Here is an 18,656-nt window from a genome sequence, read left to right on the forward strand (position 1 = left end):
TCGACTTTTTGCTTCTCCCAATTCCAGTAGCTGTTTTCATCCACCGTTACATTTCTTCGAATCATAAGCTTGTTGGTTCTCAGGTTTAGAATTCTGTATGTTTTTGCTTCAGTACTGTATCCCAAAAATATTCCCAACTCAGCCTTCATATCTAGCTTGGATCTCTTGTCATCCGAGACATGGCAGTAGCACACTTATCCAAACACCTTTAGATACTTAGTTGATGGTTTGATGCCACTCCAAGCCTCCACCGGTGTCATCTATTTTACAGCCTTTGTAGGCAGCATGTTAAGCAGGAACACAGCAGTGTTCACTGTCTCAGCCCACAAGGCTTTAGGCAGGTGTTTGTCAGCAAGCATGCTTCTTGCCATTTCCATAATGGTTCTGTTCTTCCTCTCTGAGACACCATTTTGCTGAGGAGAATATGGTGTCGTGAGCTGCCTTTTGATCCCATTCTCATAACAGAAATCATTGAATTGGCTGGAATTGAATTCAAGCTCATTATCTGTCCTTAGGCACCTCAGTACGCTGCCACTTTCTTTCTCTGCAATAACTTTGAACCTCTTGAATTCACCAAAAATTTGAGCTTTATTCTGCAGGAAACAAACCCAAATCATCCTGGAAAAATCATCTATGAACAAGCCAAAATACTTACAACCACTCATAGAGTTTTCTGTCATTGGACCACAAATGTCAGAATGGATAAGTGTCAGCTTCTCTTTCGCTCTCCAATCTGCTTGCAGAGGAAATGAGTTTCTTGCCAATTTCCCCATCTGACATGCTCCACATACTGTCTCAGTGACAACAAAATTTAGGAAGTCCTTGGTTAGACTTTCCTTCTGCAGTTGTTGTAGCCCAACCGCATGAAAATACCCAAGGCGCCTGTGCCAAATCTCGCCTTCAGTTACAGAGGCAACACTGGCTCTTTCAACTACTTCTCTGAGTTTCAAGGACTAGACTTTATTCTTCTTTTGGATGAAGGCAATCAAGCGATCCTCAGGATCATATATCCTGCAGCAGTTATCCTTGAATCCAACCGAGTAGCCTCGATCAGTCATCTGATTAATACTGAGTAGATTCTGGGAGAGGGTAGAAACAAAATTTACATCAGTGATAAGTTTCCTGCCATCTTTGGTTTCAATGGCAATGTTGCCTTTACCTTCAATGGTTTCCATCATGCCATTTCCAAGTCTTACTTGGCCTGTTGCTGATTTGTCAAGTGACACAAACATGGCTTCATTCTTGCACATGTGTGAAGTGCAACCACTATCAACAACCCAGAGGCTGTCATCTTCCACTATCAATTCACTTGAAGCAACAAGTATTGTATTACTTTGCTCACTATATATCTCAGTGACATTTACATGTTGCAACTCCTGCTTAGATTGTGCCGCTTCCAGCTTTTGTTTTTGTCGACAGAACTTCTCCTTATGGCCCAGTCTTTTGCAGAAGTTGCATTGGATAGCTTTTTTTCCCTTATACAAGCATTCATTCTCAAAATGATTTGTGAGGGAGCAAATGCTGCAAGGAGGATACTTCTTCTGTTTTCTGGAACTTTGGTTTCCAGTTTGATTTCTTCCATTCCTTCTCCCTTGATACTGATTTGAAGGGGTAGCTTTGATTTGAGATGAGAATAAGGCTCCTTCAATAGGTACACGAGCATGCATGTTGACACGTTGCTCCTGTGTTTGCAGTTTATTGATTAGTTCAACTGAAGAAATCTTATCAATATCTGCAAGTTCCTCTAAAGCTGAGATTTTAGACTCAAATTTTGGTGGTAAGCTTATAAGAATTTGTTCTACCACCCTTGATTCAGGAAAGTCCTCCCCCAACAATCTCATTTTATTCACAATATCCGAGAGTTTGGAGGCATAGTCCCTAACAGACTCATTTTCTTGCATTCTGAGTAATGCAAATTCACTTTTTAACCTCAGTAGCTTGATCTTCTTGTTTCTGTCTCCTCCATCAAACTCTTCCTTCAGTTTCTCCCACGCTTCCTTGGGTGATTCATAGTTCATAATCCTAGAGAAAACCCTGTCCGAAACCGCTGAGAAAAGACAAGCAAATGCTTTTGGTTTCTTGGTCTTCTCTTCCTCATGTCTTTTAATATGGTTCAATGTAGCAGTTTCTTGTAGTGGGGTTGGTTCGCTATCGTCTATAATAACGTCCCATAAACCCAGAGCTTTGAGGTGAGCTCTCATCTTTATTGTCCACACATGGTAATTTTCTCCATTGAACTGCGGAGCAGGGGTAGTTACTGAGGTTGCCATCGGGTCTGAGAAATTTTTGATTCACCTGATACGTGGGAGAACCAAGCTCTGATACCAGTTGTTAGTCGAAAACCGAAGAGCTTTGAAGTAGGCTCTGCATAACAAACTTAGAGAGAGAGTTGAGGAGAGAGAGAGGGCAGCAAAACAGAGCAAAAACTTGCAACTGCCTCTGTTTTGCTGTTTTCTAAGAGGAGTTTTTTCTTTTTGTTTTTTTTAGAGAAGAAGATATTTGATCTTCTTTATTTCAGCATATATATAGAGATATCGATTATAAGTGATCAAGTCAAATCATCCGAAAAATATGCATACACGTCTCGTGAAGTTTACGTATCCTACTGTGATACATCTTCATGATAGATTTCCTTCCTTTTGAATTTAAACTGAACAGAAAAAAGTCATTAATTTTAACATTCATGTTGGGGGACTGTGTTAGCCATGGCTACGGCTTAACTTGATGCAACATGGCTTATCTTACCACACGGTAACGGACAAAACTGGGTGTTTTATATTCAACTAGCTATTGTATTTTTTGCAATTGTTGGAACTTTATCTATCTTTCATATCCAAGAGCTCTCTCAACCTTTTCATGCCCTTGAAAATCTTTCTCCTTCTCATCCCCGTGGAGAAACCAATCAACAGTTTGAATCTTCTGCTGCTTCTCTTCCTGGGAGAAGTCAAGTCCCTTGAAGAAATCACTCCGGCCCCTAAACCTTCTCCAACTCTTCATTCCCGCAAAAATTAGGGCACAACAGTCTGAATTTCATCAGTCTCTTAATGAAAAAAGGTCACAACTCTCTAAAACTATCCAGCTTATTACTACTAATGAAACCAATCAACAAACATTTGAATCCCTTGAAATTGAGTCGACCCCTTCGTTGCACAGTACCGCACCCGACGTCCAGATTCCACAACACACAAGATCTAAATCCCATCGTGGAACACGTCCTCAACCAACACATCGCTACTTGAAAAACAACAGCAAAAAAAAGACATCAGCCAAAGACGGTACGTCATATCAAAGCGAATCAGATACAAACATGTCCATCAATTCTACACATACTACGTCGTCTCCAGAAATGAAGAGTCGTAATAAAGAAAGTTCTGAACAAATTATAAGGATATATTCAAACTCCACTTCCCTTAACTGGAATGGTAAAACTTAAAGGAGTCACATAAAACGTTCTTATTCATTTTTTCCTATAATTAACTCATTGTTCTGAAGAACCTTTTAATTCAAAGGTAGACTTCCTTAGTTTCAGCTTCTCATTGCTTCATGTTAAATAAGCTTATCATATCTTATAAATTAATGAAGTCAACAGTTTATTCAAGTGTTTTTCAGTTTATTATTATTTGCTAAGGATACCATTCTTTTCTTCACGCACCGCTTGATGTTTCAAAAAATTCACTAAGAATTCGAGAACTCGGGAATAAGGAGATGAAAGTAATATTAATGAAACGAACAAATTTACAGCTTATATGGAAATCCTACATAAATTTTTGAAAATTATCTTTAATTATATCGTGGTGATTTCTCAAAAAGATAAAGTAAAAACCATATGAACCAAGTGATCTAATACCATCATAATCACACACCGCATTCCATATCTTGTATCAAAGAAAGACATCTTCAGCCCTCTTTCAACCATCTAATCCTCGAATTATCATCTCAAATGCTTTCTTGGGCACGGAGGAAGTGCCGTATTTTCCAACTTCTTGTTTCAAATATCCCTACTATCCTACGACATATTTGGATTGTCCTGTCACGCTCTAATAGTTTCATCAGTCTCTTCATTAAGATCTTTTTGTTCCTGTCGATTCCTCGTCTCGTTCTTGAACATCTTGAGTTTATTAGCATGATAAAAGCTAAAAGTACCTTCAAAGTAGTAACATCTTGTTTTCCTTTTACAATGTGTCTTCTCAGCTTCTTCCTTCTCCCAAGCCTGCGGTTTGCACACAAGTAGAAACTTGTGACTAGTCCCCGTCACATTTCCACTTTATGGAGTTCATTTTCTGAACATTTGAATACCACTTTCCTTCTTTGTTCTTGTCGCTTTTCCAACCAATCATTATGGTATATTCCCCATGAGTTGCATATATACCCATCCATCTCTCTTCCATGATCTTCCCGGCTGTTCGTTGATTGTTTCTCCTCTTCCAACTCAATCCAGAAGACATCTCCATATACTTTAACTACCAGGACTATTGGAACTGTATAATGAGCTGCTGGTAATTCGAAGGAGGTTCTTATCTCTTCGTAAGCTATTTCTGCATATGTGTTTTCGTCCAACTTCACATGCCTCCCAAACCTATTACTTAATTTCTTGAAGAATCTCTCCTACCAAGCATGGAAAGGAACCCCTCTGCATTTTATCTATGTCGCTCTATTTACACTCTCTGGAAAATAAAAGTGTTAGTCGAAAACTGAAGAGCTTTGAAGTAGGCTCTACAGAACAAACTTAGAGAGAGAGTTGAGGAGAGAGAGAGGGCAGCAAAACAGAGCAAAAACTTGCAACTGCCTCTGTTTTGCTGTTTTCTAAGAGGAGTTTTTTTTTCTGTTTTCTTAAGAGAAGAAGATATTTGATCTTTTTTATTTCAGCATATATATAGAGATATCGATTACAAGTGATCAAGTCAAATCATCCGAAAAATATGCATACACGTCTCGTGAAGTTTACGTATCTTACTGTGATACATCTTCACGATAGATTTCCTTCCTTTTGAATTTAAACTAAACAGAAAAAAGTCATTAATTTTAACACTCCCTCTTAATGACTTTTTCCACCAACCCCTATTTTTTCTCGCAAATCCTCAAATTTAGCTTTAGACAGGGCCTTGGTTAGAATGTCCGCAAGCTGATCATCAGTGGAGCAATGTATCAGCTTGATTTCTTGATTCCTCTCAGCCTCACGTATAGCATGATACTTAACGTTGATGTGTTTAGTTCTACCGTTCATTACAGGATTTTTCACAATGGCAATTGCAGACTTGTTGTCAACATACAACACTGTAGGTGATTGTTCTTCCAGCTTTAGATCGTTGAACACCTTCCTCAACCAAATTGTTTGGTTAGTTGCTGTAGCTGCGGCTACATACTCAGCCTCAGCTGTGGATTGAGCCACAGTATCCTGTTTCTTAGATGCCTATGAAAAAACACCGCAGCCTATTCTGAACAAGTACCCAGTTGTGCTACGTGCATCTTCTACGCTTCCTGCCCAATCACTGTCACTGTAGTCGACTAATCCACCTTCTGCTCTTGCTTTGAATTGAACACCAAAATTCCAGGTTCCTTTCAAGTACCTCAGCACATGTTTGGCAGCTTGTAAGTGTGATTCCCTCAGTGAAGCCATGTACCTTGAAAGTAAATTTACTGCAAACAAAATATCTGGTCTGGTAGCTGTGAGATACAGAAGGCTCCCAATTAGACTTCTGTAATTCCCTTCTTCAACTTGGCTACCTTTATCATCTTTTGACAATTTCAGGTTGGACACCAGTGGTGCAGATACTGTTTTACAGTGATTCATATTGAATTTATTTAGTATTTCTTTGGCATACTTGCCTTGTGAAAGAAAAATACCCAAGCTGCTTTGATGAATTTCCATTCCCAAGAAGTAGGTAGCTTCTCCAAGATCAGACATCTCAAATTCCTTCTCCAATTTTAGCTTGAACTCTTTCATTTTCCTTTTGTTGCTGCCTGTCACCAGTATATCATCAACATATACTGCAGTGATAAGTCGGTCTTCTTCTCTATTCACATACAGTGTGCTTTCTATCATGCTTCTCTCAAATCCACAGTTAAGTAAGTATGAATTTAACTTATCATACCAGGCTCGAGGAGCCTGTTTGAGGCCATATAGGGCTTTGTGAAGAAGATAGACATGACTCTCCTTTCCAAGTTGAATGAATCCCGGTGGCTGCTCAACATAAATTTCTTCATTTAGCTTGCCATTTAAAAAGGCTGATTTCACATCCAGGTGCATCACACTCCAACCAAACTGAGCTGTCATGGCCAGAATGAGTCTAATTGTTTCATATCTGGCCACAGGAGCAAAAGTTTCTGTGTAGTCAATTCCTGGAAGCTGGGAGTATCCCTTTGCCACAAGCCGTGCCTTGTGCTTGTTTGTTGTCCCGTTCGGATTGAGTTTCACTTTGAACACCCACTTTACTCCAATTGGTTTTTTATTTGTACTTAATTTTACCAGAGACCAAGTATTGTTTTTGTCAATCATTCTGATTTCCTCTTCCATAGCAAGTCTCCACTCTTGCTGCTGAAGTGCTTCCTCAACAGAGGAAGGTTCTTTTGAGGCAAAACTGCACCTTTCATAGATGTCAGCCAGACTTTTCAATTTTATTCTCTCTTCTGCTTCACATTCTTCATCATCGTCATCATTTTCACCATCTTCATCATCTTTATCTTTCTGAGTTGAGTTTGATACTGTTACTGATTTCTTTCCTTCTTCAAATGTGACACAGTCTCGTTCGACTTTCTGCTTCTCCCAATTCCAATAGCTGTTTTCATCCACCGTTACATTTCTTCGAATCATAAGCTTGTTGGTTCTCAAGTTTAGAATTCTGTATGCTTTTGCTTCAGTACTGTATCCCAAAAATATTCCCAACTCAGCCTTCATATCTAGCTTGGATCTCTTGTCATCCGAGACATGGCAGTAGCACACTTATCCAAACACCTTTAGATACTTAGTTGATGGTTTGATGCCACTCTAAGCCTCCACAGGTGTCATCTGTTTTACAGCCTTTGTAGGCAGTATGTTAAGCAGGAACACAGCAGTGTTCACTGCCTCAGCCCACAAGGCTTTAGGCAGGTGTTTGTCAGCAAGCATGCTTCTTGCCATTTCCATAATGGTTCTGTTCTTCCTCTCTGAGACACCATTTTGCTGAGGAGAATATGGTGCCGTGAGCTGCCTTTTGATCCCATTCTCAGAACAGAAATCATTGAATTGGCTGGAATTGAATTCAAGCCCATTATCTGTCCTTAAGCACCTCAGTACGCTGCCACTTTCTTTCTCTGCAATAACTTTGAACCTCTTGAATTCACCAAAAATTTGAGCTTTATTCTGCAGGAAACAAACCCAAATCATCCTGGAAAAATCATCTATGAACAAGCCAAAATACTTGCAACCACTCATAGAGTTTTATGTCATTGGACCACAAATGTCAGAATCGATAAGTGTCAGCTTCTCTTTCGCTCTCCAATCTGCTTGCAAAGGAAATGAATTTCTTACCAATTTCCCCATCTGACATGCTCCACATACTGTCTCAGTGACAGCAAAATTTGGGAAGTCCTTGGTTAGACTTTCCTTCTGCAATTGTTGTAGCCTAGCCGCATGAAAATGCCCAAGGCGCCTGTGCCAAATCTCGCCTTCAGTTACAGAGGCAACACTGGCGCTTTCAACTACTTCTCTGAGTTTCAAGGAGTAGACTTGATTCTTCTTTTGGATGAAGGCAATCAAGCAATCCTCAGGATCATATAGCCTGCAGCAGTTATCCTTGAATCCAACCGAGTAGCCTCGATCAGTCATCTGATTAACACTGAGTAGATTCTGTGAGAGGGTAGGAACAAAATTTACATCAGTGATAAGTTTTCTGCCATCTTTGGTTTCAATGGCAATGTTGCCTTTACCTTTGATGGTTTCCATCATGCCATTTCCAAGTCTTACTTGGCCTGTTGCTGATTTGTCAAGTGACACAAACATGGCTTCATTCTTGCACATGTGTAAAGTGCAACCACTATCAACAACCCAAAGGCTGTCGTCTTCCACTATCAATTCACTTGAAGCAACAAGTATTGTATTACTTTGCTCACTATATATCTCAGTGACATTTACATGTTGCAACTCCTGCTTAGATTGTGCCGCTTCCAGCTTTTGTTTTTGTCGACAGAACTTCTCCTTATGGCCCAGTCTTTTGCAGAAGTTGCATTAGATAGCTTTCTTTCCCTTATACCAGCATTCATTCTCAAAATGATTTGTGAGGGAGCAAATGTTGTAAGGAGGATACTTCTTCTGTTTTCTGGAACTTTGGTTTCCAGTTTGATTTCCTCCATTCCTTCTCCCTTGATACTAATTTGAAGGGGTAGCTTTGATTTGAGATGAGAATAAGGCTCCTTCAATAGGTACACGAGCATGCATGTTGACATGTTGCTCCTGTGTTTACAGCTTATTGATTAGTTCAGCTGAAGAAATCTTATCAATATCTGCAAGTTCCTCCAAAGCTGAGATTTTAGACTCAAACTTTGGTGGTAAGCTTATAAGAATTTGTTCTACCACCCTTGATTCAGGAAAGTCCTCCCCCAACAATCTCATTTTATTCACAATATCCGAGAGTTTGGAGGCATAGTCCCTAACAGACTCATTTTCCTGCATCCTGAGTAATGCAAATTCACTTTTTAACGTCAGTAGCTTGATCTTCTTGCTTCTGTCTCCTCTATCAAACTCTTCCTTTAGTTTCTCCCACGCTTCCTTGGGTGATTCATAGTTCATAATCCTAGAGAAAACCCTGTCCGAAACCGTTGAGAAAAGACAGGCAAGTTCTTTTGGTTTCTTGGTCTTCTCTTCCTCACGTCTTTTAATCTGGTTCAATGTAGCAGTTTCTTGTAGTGGGGTTGGTTCGCTATCGTCTATAATAACATCCCATAAACCCAGAGCTTTGAGGTGAGCTCTCATCTTTATTGCCCACACATGGTAATTTTCTCCATTAAACTGCGGAGTAGGGGTAGTTCCTGAGGTTGCCATCGGGTTTGAGAAATTTTTGATTCACCTGATACGTGGGAGAACCTGGCTCTGATACCAGTTGTTAGTCGAAAACTGAAGAGCTTTGAAGTAGGCTCTGCAGAACAAACTTAGAGAGAGAGTTGAGGAGAGAGAGAGGGCTGCAAAACAAAGCAAAAACCTGCAACTGCCTCTGTTTTGCTGTTTTCTAAGAGGAGTTTTTCTTTATGTTTTCTTGAGAGAAGAAAATATTTGATCTTTTTTATTTCAACATATATATAGAGATATCGATTACAAGTGATCAAGTCAAATCATCCGAAAAATATGCATACACGTCTCGTGAAGTTTAAGTATCCTACTGTGATACATCTTCACGATAGATTTCCTTCCTTTTGAATTTAAACTGAACAGACAAAAGTCATTAATTTTAACAAAAAGTATCCTTCACCTCTTCAAACTTTGTGGAAGACCTTGCAAGATGATTTCTTTCCATTGCCTGATCAAGATCGTCTACAAACACCGATACTAGACTTAATCTTCTTTCCTTGATAGATTAAAACTTCTCCTCCTCACGTTCTTTTGATCTACTCAGCTTCATATTTTCTCCTTCCATGATACGTCTCCCACTCTGTTTTCTCTTCAGCTTCTCCCATCCTTCACTTTTTTTTTTTTTCACTTACCTAGCGATTATATCAGGACTTAGTCGATTAATGAACAAAACCTAATGGGTGTAATTTTTATCTCCATCCCTGTGTTCAAATACGTATTATGTCTCTCAATATATAAATATTATCCTTCATATATATTTCTATTTGGGAGCTAAAGCAGATTTTGCAAGAGGATAAGCTTCGGCCTAGCCAGGATTAAAGAAATGCTCGAGCTCTTAGGAGTCTAATTTGCTTATAACTCTTTTTCAATCCAAATAATAATAACACTAATAAATACATATATGTATATATACTTGAGATGAAGATCTTTATATATATATATATATATATATATATATAATTTATAAATTATCTTTACATGGATAAACTTATTGGTTGTTGACAATGAAGCCAGATAAAAACAAGGTTTAATTTAAAAATGACTTTTTTGGTGAACTGACGAGGACTGGTGCAGTGTTTAATTATTGTTAATTTTGTCAAGTTGCATGGCGTAGTTGTTGGGTACTGATCATCGTTCTCACTCATCTCCTGGGTCAACTGTAATTGTTATACACAATGATTGATAGGTGTATTATTAGAAAAAGACCACGAGTGAACTCATCTCATCTTGATTTCAATATTCCAGCCATTTTCAGAGAGCTTTGAGGTACGTCCCTGCAGGCGGCTAGTGAAAATGAGTCAAACACGTGAGCTCCACAATTCACACAACAGAGGAGACAGATCCCGGGGTGTTGATCCCGTTCATATGGAAGCATTGCAAAATGCAAGAAACACGATCTCGCTCGTATGCATTTTGATCGCCACAGTTTCTTATACGGCCGGAATGAATCCTCCCGGCGGTGTCTTTATCGATGGGCCTCTTAAAGGTCAATCAACAGTGAGCAAAACCACAGCTTTCAAAATCTTTCAGATAAGTAACACTCTTGCTTTGTTCTTGTCCTTGTGCATCGTCACTCTTCTTCTAACCTTAATTCCTGGAAATTCTGAAAGTTTGAAGTGGCTCCTAAAGATTGTTCACAAGTTCATGTGGGGAGCTGTGTTAGCCATGGCTGCAGCTTACCTTGCTGCAACATGGCTCATCTTACCGCGCGGTAATGAACAAAACTGGGTGTTTTATGTTCAACTAGTCATCGTACTTTTTGCCACTGTTGGAACTCTATTTGTTTTTTATACATATAATCCCATTAAACAATGTTGTAATTGCTTCACCCAAAAGCTCTCTCCTTCTCGTCCTCTTGGAGAAACCGATCAGCAGTTTAAATCTTCTCCTTCTCATTCTCCTAGAGGAGTCAACCGATCCTTTAAAGCTTCTCCTTCTCGTCATCTTGAAGACACCAATCAACAGTTTAAATCTTCTCCTTCTCATTCTCCTAGAGATGTCAACCGACCCTTTAAATCTTCATCTCCCTCTCATTCTCTTGGAGAAACCAATCGACCCTTTAAAACTTCCCCTTCTCGTTCACTTGGAGAAATCTCTCCATCCTTCAAATCTTCTCCTTCTCATTCCCCTAGAGAAATTAGGCCACAACAAGCATTTGAATCCCCTGAAACTGGAACCAATCCAACCCCTTCGTCACACAGTATCCAACAAAATGTCCAAATTTCACTCACAAAATCTAAATTCCGTCGTCGTCGTAGACGTTCCAAACCAGCAAGTCGCTACCCAGAAAACAACGACAAAGAAGAGACATCAGCCGAAGACGAGATGTCGTATCAAAGCGAATCAAACACAGAGATGTCGATCAATTCCGACAGAACTATCATGTCTAGAGAAGAAACTAAAAAGAGTTCCCTTCAAGGGAAAGAACCAGAACCAAATTACACCTACGAGGATCCTAGACAAACTATGTCGTCTTCAGAAATGGAAAGGAGTCGCAGCAGAAAGAGATCTGCACAAATTACAAGAACATATCCAAAATCTATGTCTCCTTACGGGGAGCGCCAAACTAAAAGTAACCATGTAAAACGTCCGAGCTCCACCAACAAGAAGGATCCATCTAATCGTAAATTTACTGTATTGCGATGAAGAATCTTTCAATTCAGATGCTAGACTCCCTTATTATTTTCACCTTGTTAAATCAGTTCATCATATGTTATAAATTTATGAACTCAGCAGTGTGTTTCTGTGTTTGTTAGCTTTATATATTAAATTAGATATTAATATGAAAAGAGTTTGAAATATGCACCTGCTTGTGTGTGTGTATGTGTGTGTGTGTGTATATAGATATGTATATATATATATATATAATTAGAACTCATTCTTGGTGAGTGTTATATATATAATTACATTCATACCCTCCGTTTAATTTGGATTTGGCGGGAAAAGTTCGTTATATTCTTTTTATTTAGCAGTTGCAGAACTCTTCCACTCCTCTTGTCTCTCTCTCTCTCTCTATCTCGTGTGAGTGTGAGTGTATATATATGTATATGTATATATATAAGCAAGAAACACCATCTTTCACTTAAATATCTACGAAAATCAGATTAGAAGAAATCAAGAAAAGGGAATTCTTCTCTCTTTCTGTCTTTCATGGCCACCACTCACCACCAACTTTCTCTCCTCCTATTCCTCCTTCTCCTCACCATCTCCTCCGCCACCTCCGGCTCCCCGGAAGCCCCACGAGAACCAGAAGTAACCAGCATCATCGACGCTCTTATCGGAACAGGGGATTTCAGAAGCTGGACGAACATAATCTCCGCCATTGACTTCGCCGATTTCCCCGTCTCTGCTACCCTCTTCGTCCCCTCCGACGACTCCCTCTCCGGCGGAATCCTCACCACCACCACCACTTCCGGCGACGGAATATTAGATCCTTACACGATTCCTTACCACATCGTCCCTCAACGTCTCTCTTTCTCAGATCTCCGCCTCCTCAAACCCCTTTCTCGTCTTCCCACTCTGCTTCCCGCCATGTCGATTTTACTCACCAACACTTCTATCTCCAATTTCACTCTTGACGACACGCTCCTCTCCCGACCAGATCTCTACCTCTCTTCCTCCATTGCTCTCCACGGCGTCGCTTCTCTCCTCGACTACTCCATTTACGGCGCTGCTCATGGTCGTCCGCCTTTCCAGTCATCACCTCCGCCGCCACCGTGGGACTTCAGGGTAGTCGATGCCGGTCGCCGGACGTCCGGCGCTGGTTCCTTGTGCAGGGATTTTTCTGTAGCTTTGACATGGGTAACGATCTTTTGGTTTGCTGCATCTACTTCTGTTGTGTAATCCTGTGATGATATGACGATGATGATAAGGATGAAGAGAATCTTGAATTGGGTGATGGAATTCAGTGTCCTTTGTTGATTGAATTAGTGTTTTCTGTTTGTTCAATTGATAGATCGAGATGAATCTTGACTGTTCTTGTTCTTGCTGTTCAATTGGGTTCTTTCAAATTACCAAAATGAATAAGAAACAATTTTTTTTCTTAAAAAAATTTCTCTGCAATTTTTTTTTAATTTTATATTTCACTCCAAGTTTTATAATTTAAAATATATTCTTTTAGTATTTTCTATAACACTATCTCTATTTGTTCTTGATATTCTACAAACACACACACAGTGCATATTTTTATGAATAAACATAGGCATGAAAAATAGTTTTATATGATATGACAAATGGGTGTGGAGAAATTTTCTCTTTCAAAGAAAAAAAATATCATTATTGACTAAGTGAAGAAGAATGTTAATGCTAATCATGTCATGTCATGGAATGGATTTGGAGTTTAATGGATTTAAAGTCAATCTTGATCCTTTTACATACTGTGGATGAAATCTGAAATAGTTTTAGAGACTCACTTGTAACTTTATATACAAGACATCAAAAATGGTTTTTGAGAGTTGAAAGATTCATCTAAAATCAATTATCTTTTTGGACTGTAAGAGAAAGATTGTAACATTTCGAAGTACATTTTAGAAGAGAGAACGTAATTCAGAATCGTATTCTTTTTCTGTAATAGCGAAAATGGTGTCTAGAGTCTGTTGTGTATCTCATATGTGTGGGTTTCATGGCTTGCCAGAAACAAAATGATTTTTAAAATCATTGGGTCTCGGCCAAGTTTGTATTACCACATTCGTGGGCAGAGACACACTAGTGTTAAGCATTACAATCGCAGTGTGAGCAGACGCTATGACAGCAGATCTAGTGATAGTTGGTCAGGTAAGGATGCAACCAGAGATCAAGATAAGGATAGAGAACATGGTCATTTGAATAGAAGCTTGAGATACACAAGTAAAGGGTCTGATTATACAAATTATGGGGACAAGAAGAAAACAATCCATAGAGTTTATTCTGATAACTATTGTTCAGACATGGATTCAGATGGTCAAAGCCATCATGGTTATGTGAAGAAAAGCTCAAAACACCAGAGGAAAAGGGAAATGCCAGATGATGGAAATAAGGACAGTAAATCTTATGAAGCAGACAGAGATCATCTGAGTGAGAAAAGAGTAGAAAAACACCATGGCAGTAAGTGGAGGAGCTCAAGACAAGAGATCAGGGTGGGATCTCAAGCTGATCATGGGAACAGCAAAAAGAGAAATGATGAAAGTGATAAAACTGAAGAGTGGTTAAATAGAGATAACAACAGCAAAAGACATCATCAGTGTAAAAGAAGAAGCTCAGGACACCATGGCAAAGTTTTAGAATCACTTGATCATGATGATGTTAGGTATTGGCCTCATGAAACAGATTTCAATGATGATGATATGTTAGATAGTGACAACTGCAAGAGAAAAAATTAGTCCTCATGAAAAGAAATGCTCAAGACACTTGAATGAATGTGAGAAATATTCAGGGGATCAAAGGAAAACAATTGAGTTGGAAGTAAAACCAGAACCAAATAGAGCCTGCAGAAATAGGCATTCAAGTGGGAGGAATTGCTCAAGCTTGGAGATTGGTAGAGCAGATTCACATGATGAGGTTTCAAAATCAAAGGAAAGCCATGAACACAGAATTTTAGGGGGATACAAATATAATTAATAAGATGGTGAAGTCAAATGTAACTCATCAGAAAACTTGAAATGAGCAGAGAAAGGAATTTTTTTTTTCTGTAGTGTACTCAGTATACAAAAAGAAATAAAAGAAACATCATGCCAAGTAGAATCCTGTAGTCGTATGTGATGGGAAAGGAAATTTCTAAATTGTTCTACAGTTGCTTTAGAAGAATGAGTTGATCTTAATGAATCTGTGCAGTTTAGAAGAATGAGAGGAGTTGGCTATTATTTTACCTGTCCAATACATTGCCTTTTATCCAATCCCCAATGTTATAGAAAAAGAAATCTTGTAATTCTGATTTAACATTGTTCTCTTTTAAAACTTGTTCAGAGATGTTACTGTCTTTCTTCTTAACCCTAAAGAATATTTGATTTTACAATATTTTTTTTACTCTCCAAAATCACTTTTGATAACTTGAGCTATATTATATGGTGTCAAGAATCCAATCAAATAGCAAGAACAAGAACAAGAATAGTCAATATTCTTCTCGATCTACCGAATGACAAACAGAAAACACTTTTCAACCAATAAAATGCACTGAATTCCATTACCCATTTTCAAGACTCTCCTCATCATTGTCATCATCATCATGCCATCATAGCATTACACAACAGAACAAATACATCATATATTTCTTTTTCCTTTCTTTTAGTGCTCTGGAAGATGCTGTTTCTGATGATGCAATTCAACTACTACTGATGCTTCTAATATTCTTGAAAAGGATTACAGGGAACAGATAGCCTTTGATCTATAGCAAGCTGGTGCTAGTATTTATGTAAAGCTTGAGAAGCAAAGATTAGTCTTTCATTATTAGTGGAATATGATGTATCATGCATGCAGATTTTTCATTTGTGTGATTCAGATGATAAAAATAATAACTCCATTGTTATCTGCTGCAGATAACTGATTTATAAAGCATCAACGAAAATAATATATCTATATATAAAATTTTATAGATCCTACACTAGTCAAGGGAAAAATTTCAAGGAAATTTAACGCAGCATATGATCTGGTTCCCTCTAGGCTCTTTAGTCCTTCCATTTGTAACTCATATTGTTGTTCTTCCTCTTTTTTTCTTTCTCCATTTCCTTGTTATTCTTCCTTCGACACCTTCATTCCCCATGTCTGCTTGTTTAAAAAAGATTCTTTTACCATTAAACATGACACCCTAAGCTCCCTTCATACCTCTCCTAGCCTCCTCCATTGTAGCATACCTTATAAATCCGAATATATTTTTCTTGTTAACTTTTCTCTTCCTGGAAATAGAAGTATCCTTTATCTCTCCAAACTTTTCGAAAAAGCTTACAAGATGATTTCATTCCATTGCCTGATCAACATTGTCATAAATACTGATACTAGACTTCATCTTCTTTCCTTGACAGATCAAAACTTCTTCTCCTCACATTATTTAGATCTAGTTAGCTTCCTATTTCTCCTTCCATGATGCATCTCCCACTCTGTTTTCTCTTCAGCTTCTCCTGTCCTTCACTTTTTTTCGCTTAGCTAACAATTGTATAGTACTTAGTTCATTAATGAACAGAACTGATAGACGTACTTAGGATTAAAGAACCCACATAAAAACAAGATTTAATTTAAGAATGATTTTTTTGGTGAAATGACGAGGATTGATGCGGTGTGTACTTATTGTTAATTTGGTCAAGTTCCATGGCGTAGTTGTTGGGGCAACTATAATTGTATATAATGGTTTTTTTTACAATGACGGCTAGCTTTATTATTAGAAAAAGACCAAGAGTCAGCTCATCTCATCTTGATTTCAATATTCCAGCCATTTTCAGAGAGCTTTGAGATACGTCTTTGCAGGTGGCTGATGAAAATGAGTCAAACACGTGAGCTCCACAATTCACACAACAGAGAAGACAGATCCCAGGGTGTTGATCCCGTTCATATGGAAGCATTGCAAAATGCAAGAAACACAATCTCGCTCGTATGCATTTTGATTGCCACAGTTTCTTATACTGCCGGAATGAATCCTCCCGGCGGTGTCTTTACCGATGGACCTCTTAAAGGTCAATCAACAGTGAGCAAAACCACAGCTTTCAAAATCTTTCAGATAAGTAACACTCTTGCTTTGTTCTTGTCCTTGTGCATCGTCACTCTTCTTCTAACCTTAATTCCTGGAAATTCTGAAAGTTTGAAGTGGCTCCTAAAGATTGTTCACAAGTTCATGTGGGGAGCTGTGTTAGCCATGGCTGCAGCTTACCTTGCTGCAACATGGCTCATCTTACCACGCGGTAATGAACAAAACTGGGTGTTTTATGTTCAACTAGCCATCGTACTTTTTGCCACTGTTGGAACTCTATTTGTTTTTTACACATATAATCCCATTAAACAATGTTGTAATTGCTTCACCCAAGAGCTCTCTCCTTCTCATTCCCTTGGAGAAACTAATAGACAGTTGAAATCTTCCCCTTCTCATTCCCATGGAGTAGTCAACCGACCCTTTAAAGCTTCTCCTTCTCGTCCTCTTGGAGAAACCAATAAACAGTTTAAATCTTCTCCTTCTCATTCTCCTAGAGGAGTCAACCGATCCTTTAAAGCTTCTCCTTCTCGTCCTCTTGAAGACACCAATCAACAGTTTAAATCTTCTCCTTCTCCTTCTCCTAGAGATGTCAACCGACCCTTTAAATCTTCATCTCCCTCTCATTCCCTTGGAGAAACCAATCGACCCTTTAAAACTTCCCCTTCTCGTTCACTTGGAGAAATCTCTCCATCCTTCAAATCTTCTCCTTCTCATTCTGCTCTAGAGACCAATCGCCGGTTAAAATCTTCTCCTTCTCATTCCCTTGGAGAAATCACGCCATCCTCTAAATCTTCTCCTTCTCATTCCTCCATAAAAATTAGACCACAACATTCTGAATCCCATCAGTCTCTTAATGGAAAAAGCTCACAAAACTCTGAAAATTTCAACCTTTTTACCATTTATAATAGTCAACAAGCATTTGGATCCCCTGAAACTGGATCAACCCCTCTGTCGCATGGCACCCAAACCGACGTCCAGATTCCACAACTCAGAAGATTAAAATCCCGTAGTCATTCGCGTTCAAAACCAACACACCACTACCCGAAAAACAAGTACAAAAAAAAGACATCGGTCGGAGATAGGATGTCGTATCAAAGTGAATCAGACACAGACGTATCGACCAATTCCAACAAAAATATCACGTTTGAAGAAGAAACTGAAAAGAGTTCTCTCCAAGGAGAAGAAACATACTACAATAGTGTCCCCTACGAGAATCTTAGACAAACTATGTCGTCCCCAGAAATGAGAAGGAGTCGCAGCAAAGAAAGGTCCGGACAAAGTACGAGGACATATCCAAAATCCACTTCCCCCTACTGGAAAGGTCTAACTAAAAGGAAAAATGTAAAACGTTACAGCTCCCCCGCCAAGAAGAACCAGTTTCGTCCTAAATTTAAATCATTATTCTGAAGAAAATCTTTCAAGTTTCAACTGGTTATTGCTTGATGTTCAAGTAAGTTCATCATATCTTGTAAATTAATGAAGTCGGCGGCGTGTTTGGTGTTCTTTAGCTTGATCTTTTGAATGTTTTAATTCCTCCTATACCTGTGATGTTCCTTGGATTATTTACAAGCTTCATTCAAGTTCTTCTTTCGCTTCGGCTTATATAGGTGAAAATCTATGGAGGGTCATCGTTGACTATTTTCTGAAATGATATTTTTTTAAAATTATATAAATACATAAATATTTATCAAATATTTTACTTATACTTAGTTTATAAGTAATTTTTGTGTACTCCAAAATTTTTTACAATGTCTCAAATTTAAATTAAGAAAAAAAAATGTTAAGCGAATTTATTTTAACTCGAGTTATATATCTCTCGTAATTACATAAAAAAGGTTAATAGTTACTGAATTAGCCGAGAAAATTTTCAAATAAAAACGAGATATAAAAACTAAAACAAAAATAAATATGAGATTTTTTTTGTTCATTTTTTAATTAAATTAATTTATTATTATTATATTTTTT

General features: G+C 38.4%; 2 protein-coding genes across 2 annotated transcripts; one reads left to right on the forward strand and one right to left on the reverse strand.

Annotated features, from left to right (window-relative positions):
• Positions 1-953: 953 nt before the first annotated feature.
• Positions 954-2,270, reverse strand: LOC148266556 (uncharacterized). The gene has a single exon (XM_088219126.1). The coding sequence runs from the start codon at positions 2,268-2,270 to the stop codon at positions 954-956; it is 1,317 nt and encodes a 438-aa protein (XP_088075252.1).
• A 9,801-nt stretch (positions 2,271-12,071) lies between these two features.
• On the forward strand, positions 12,072-13,017 carry LOC148266557 (FAS1 domain-containing protein SELMODRAFT_448915-like). The gene has a single exon (XM_088218978.1). It carries the CDS (start codon positions 12,191-12,193, stop codon positions 12,881-12,883), a length of 693 nt encoding a protein of 230 aa, XP_088075104.1. The 5' UTR covers positions 12,072-12,190; the 3' UTR covers positions 12,884-13,017.
• The last annotated feature ends 5,639 nt before the right edge of the window (positions 13,018-18,656 follow it).

The sequence above is a fragment of the Carica papaya genome, chromosome 4 (assembly GCF_054855325.1).
Source record: "Carica papaya isolate Zhongbai chromosome 4, ASM5485532v1, whole genome shotgun sequence".
Classification (NCBI taxonomy): domain Eukaryota; kingdom Viridiplantae; phylum Streptophyta; class Magnoliopsida; order Brassicales; family Caricaceae; genus Carica; species Carica papaya.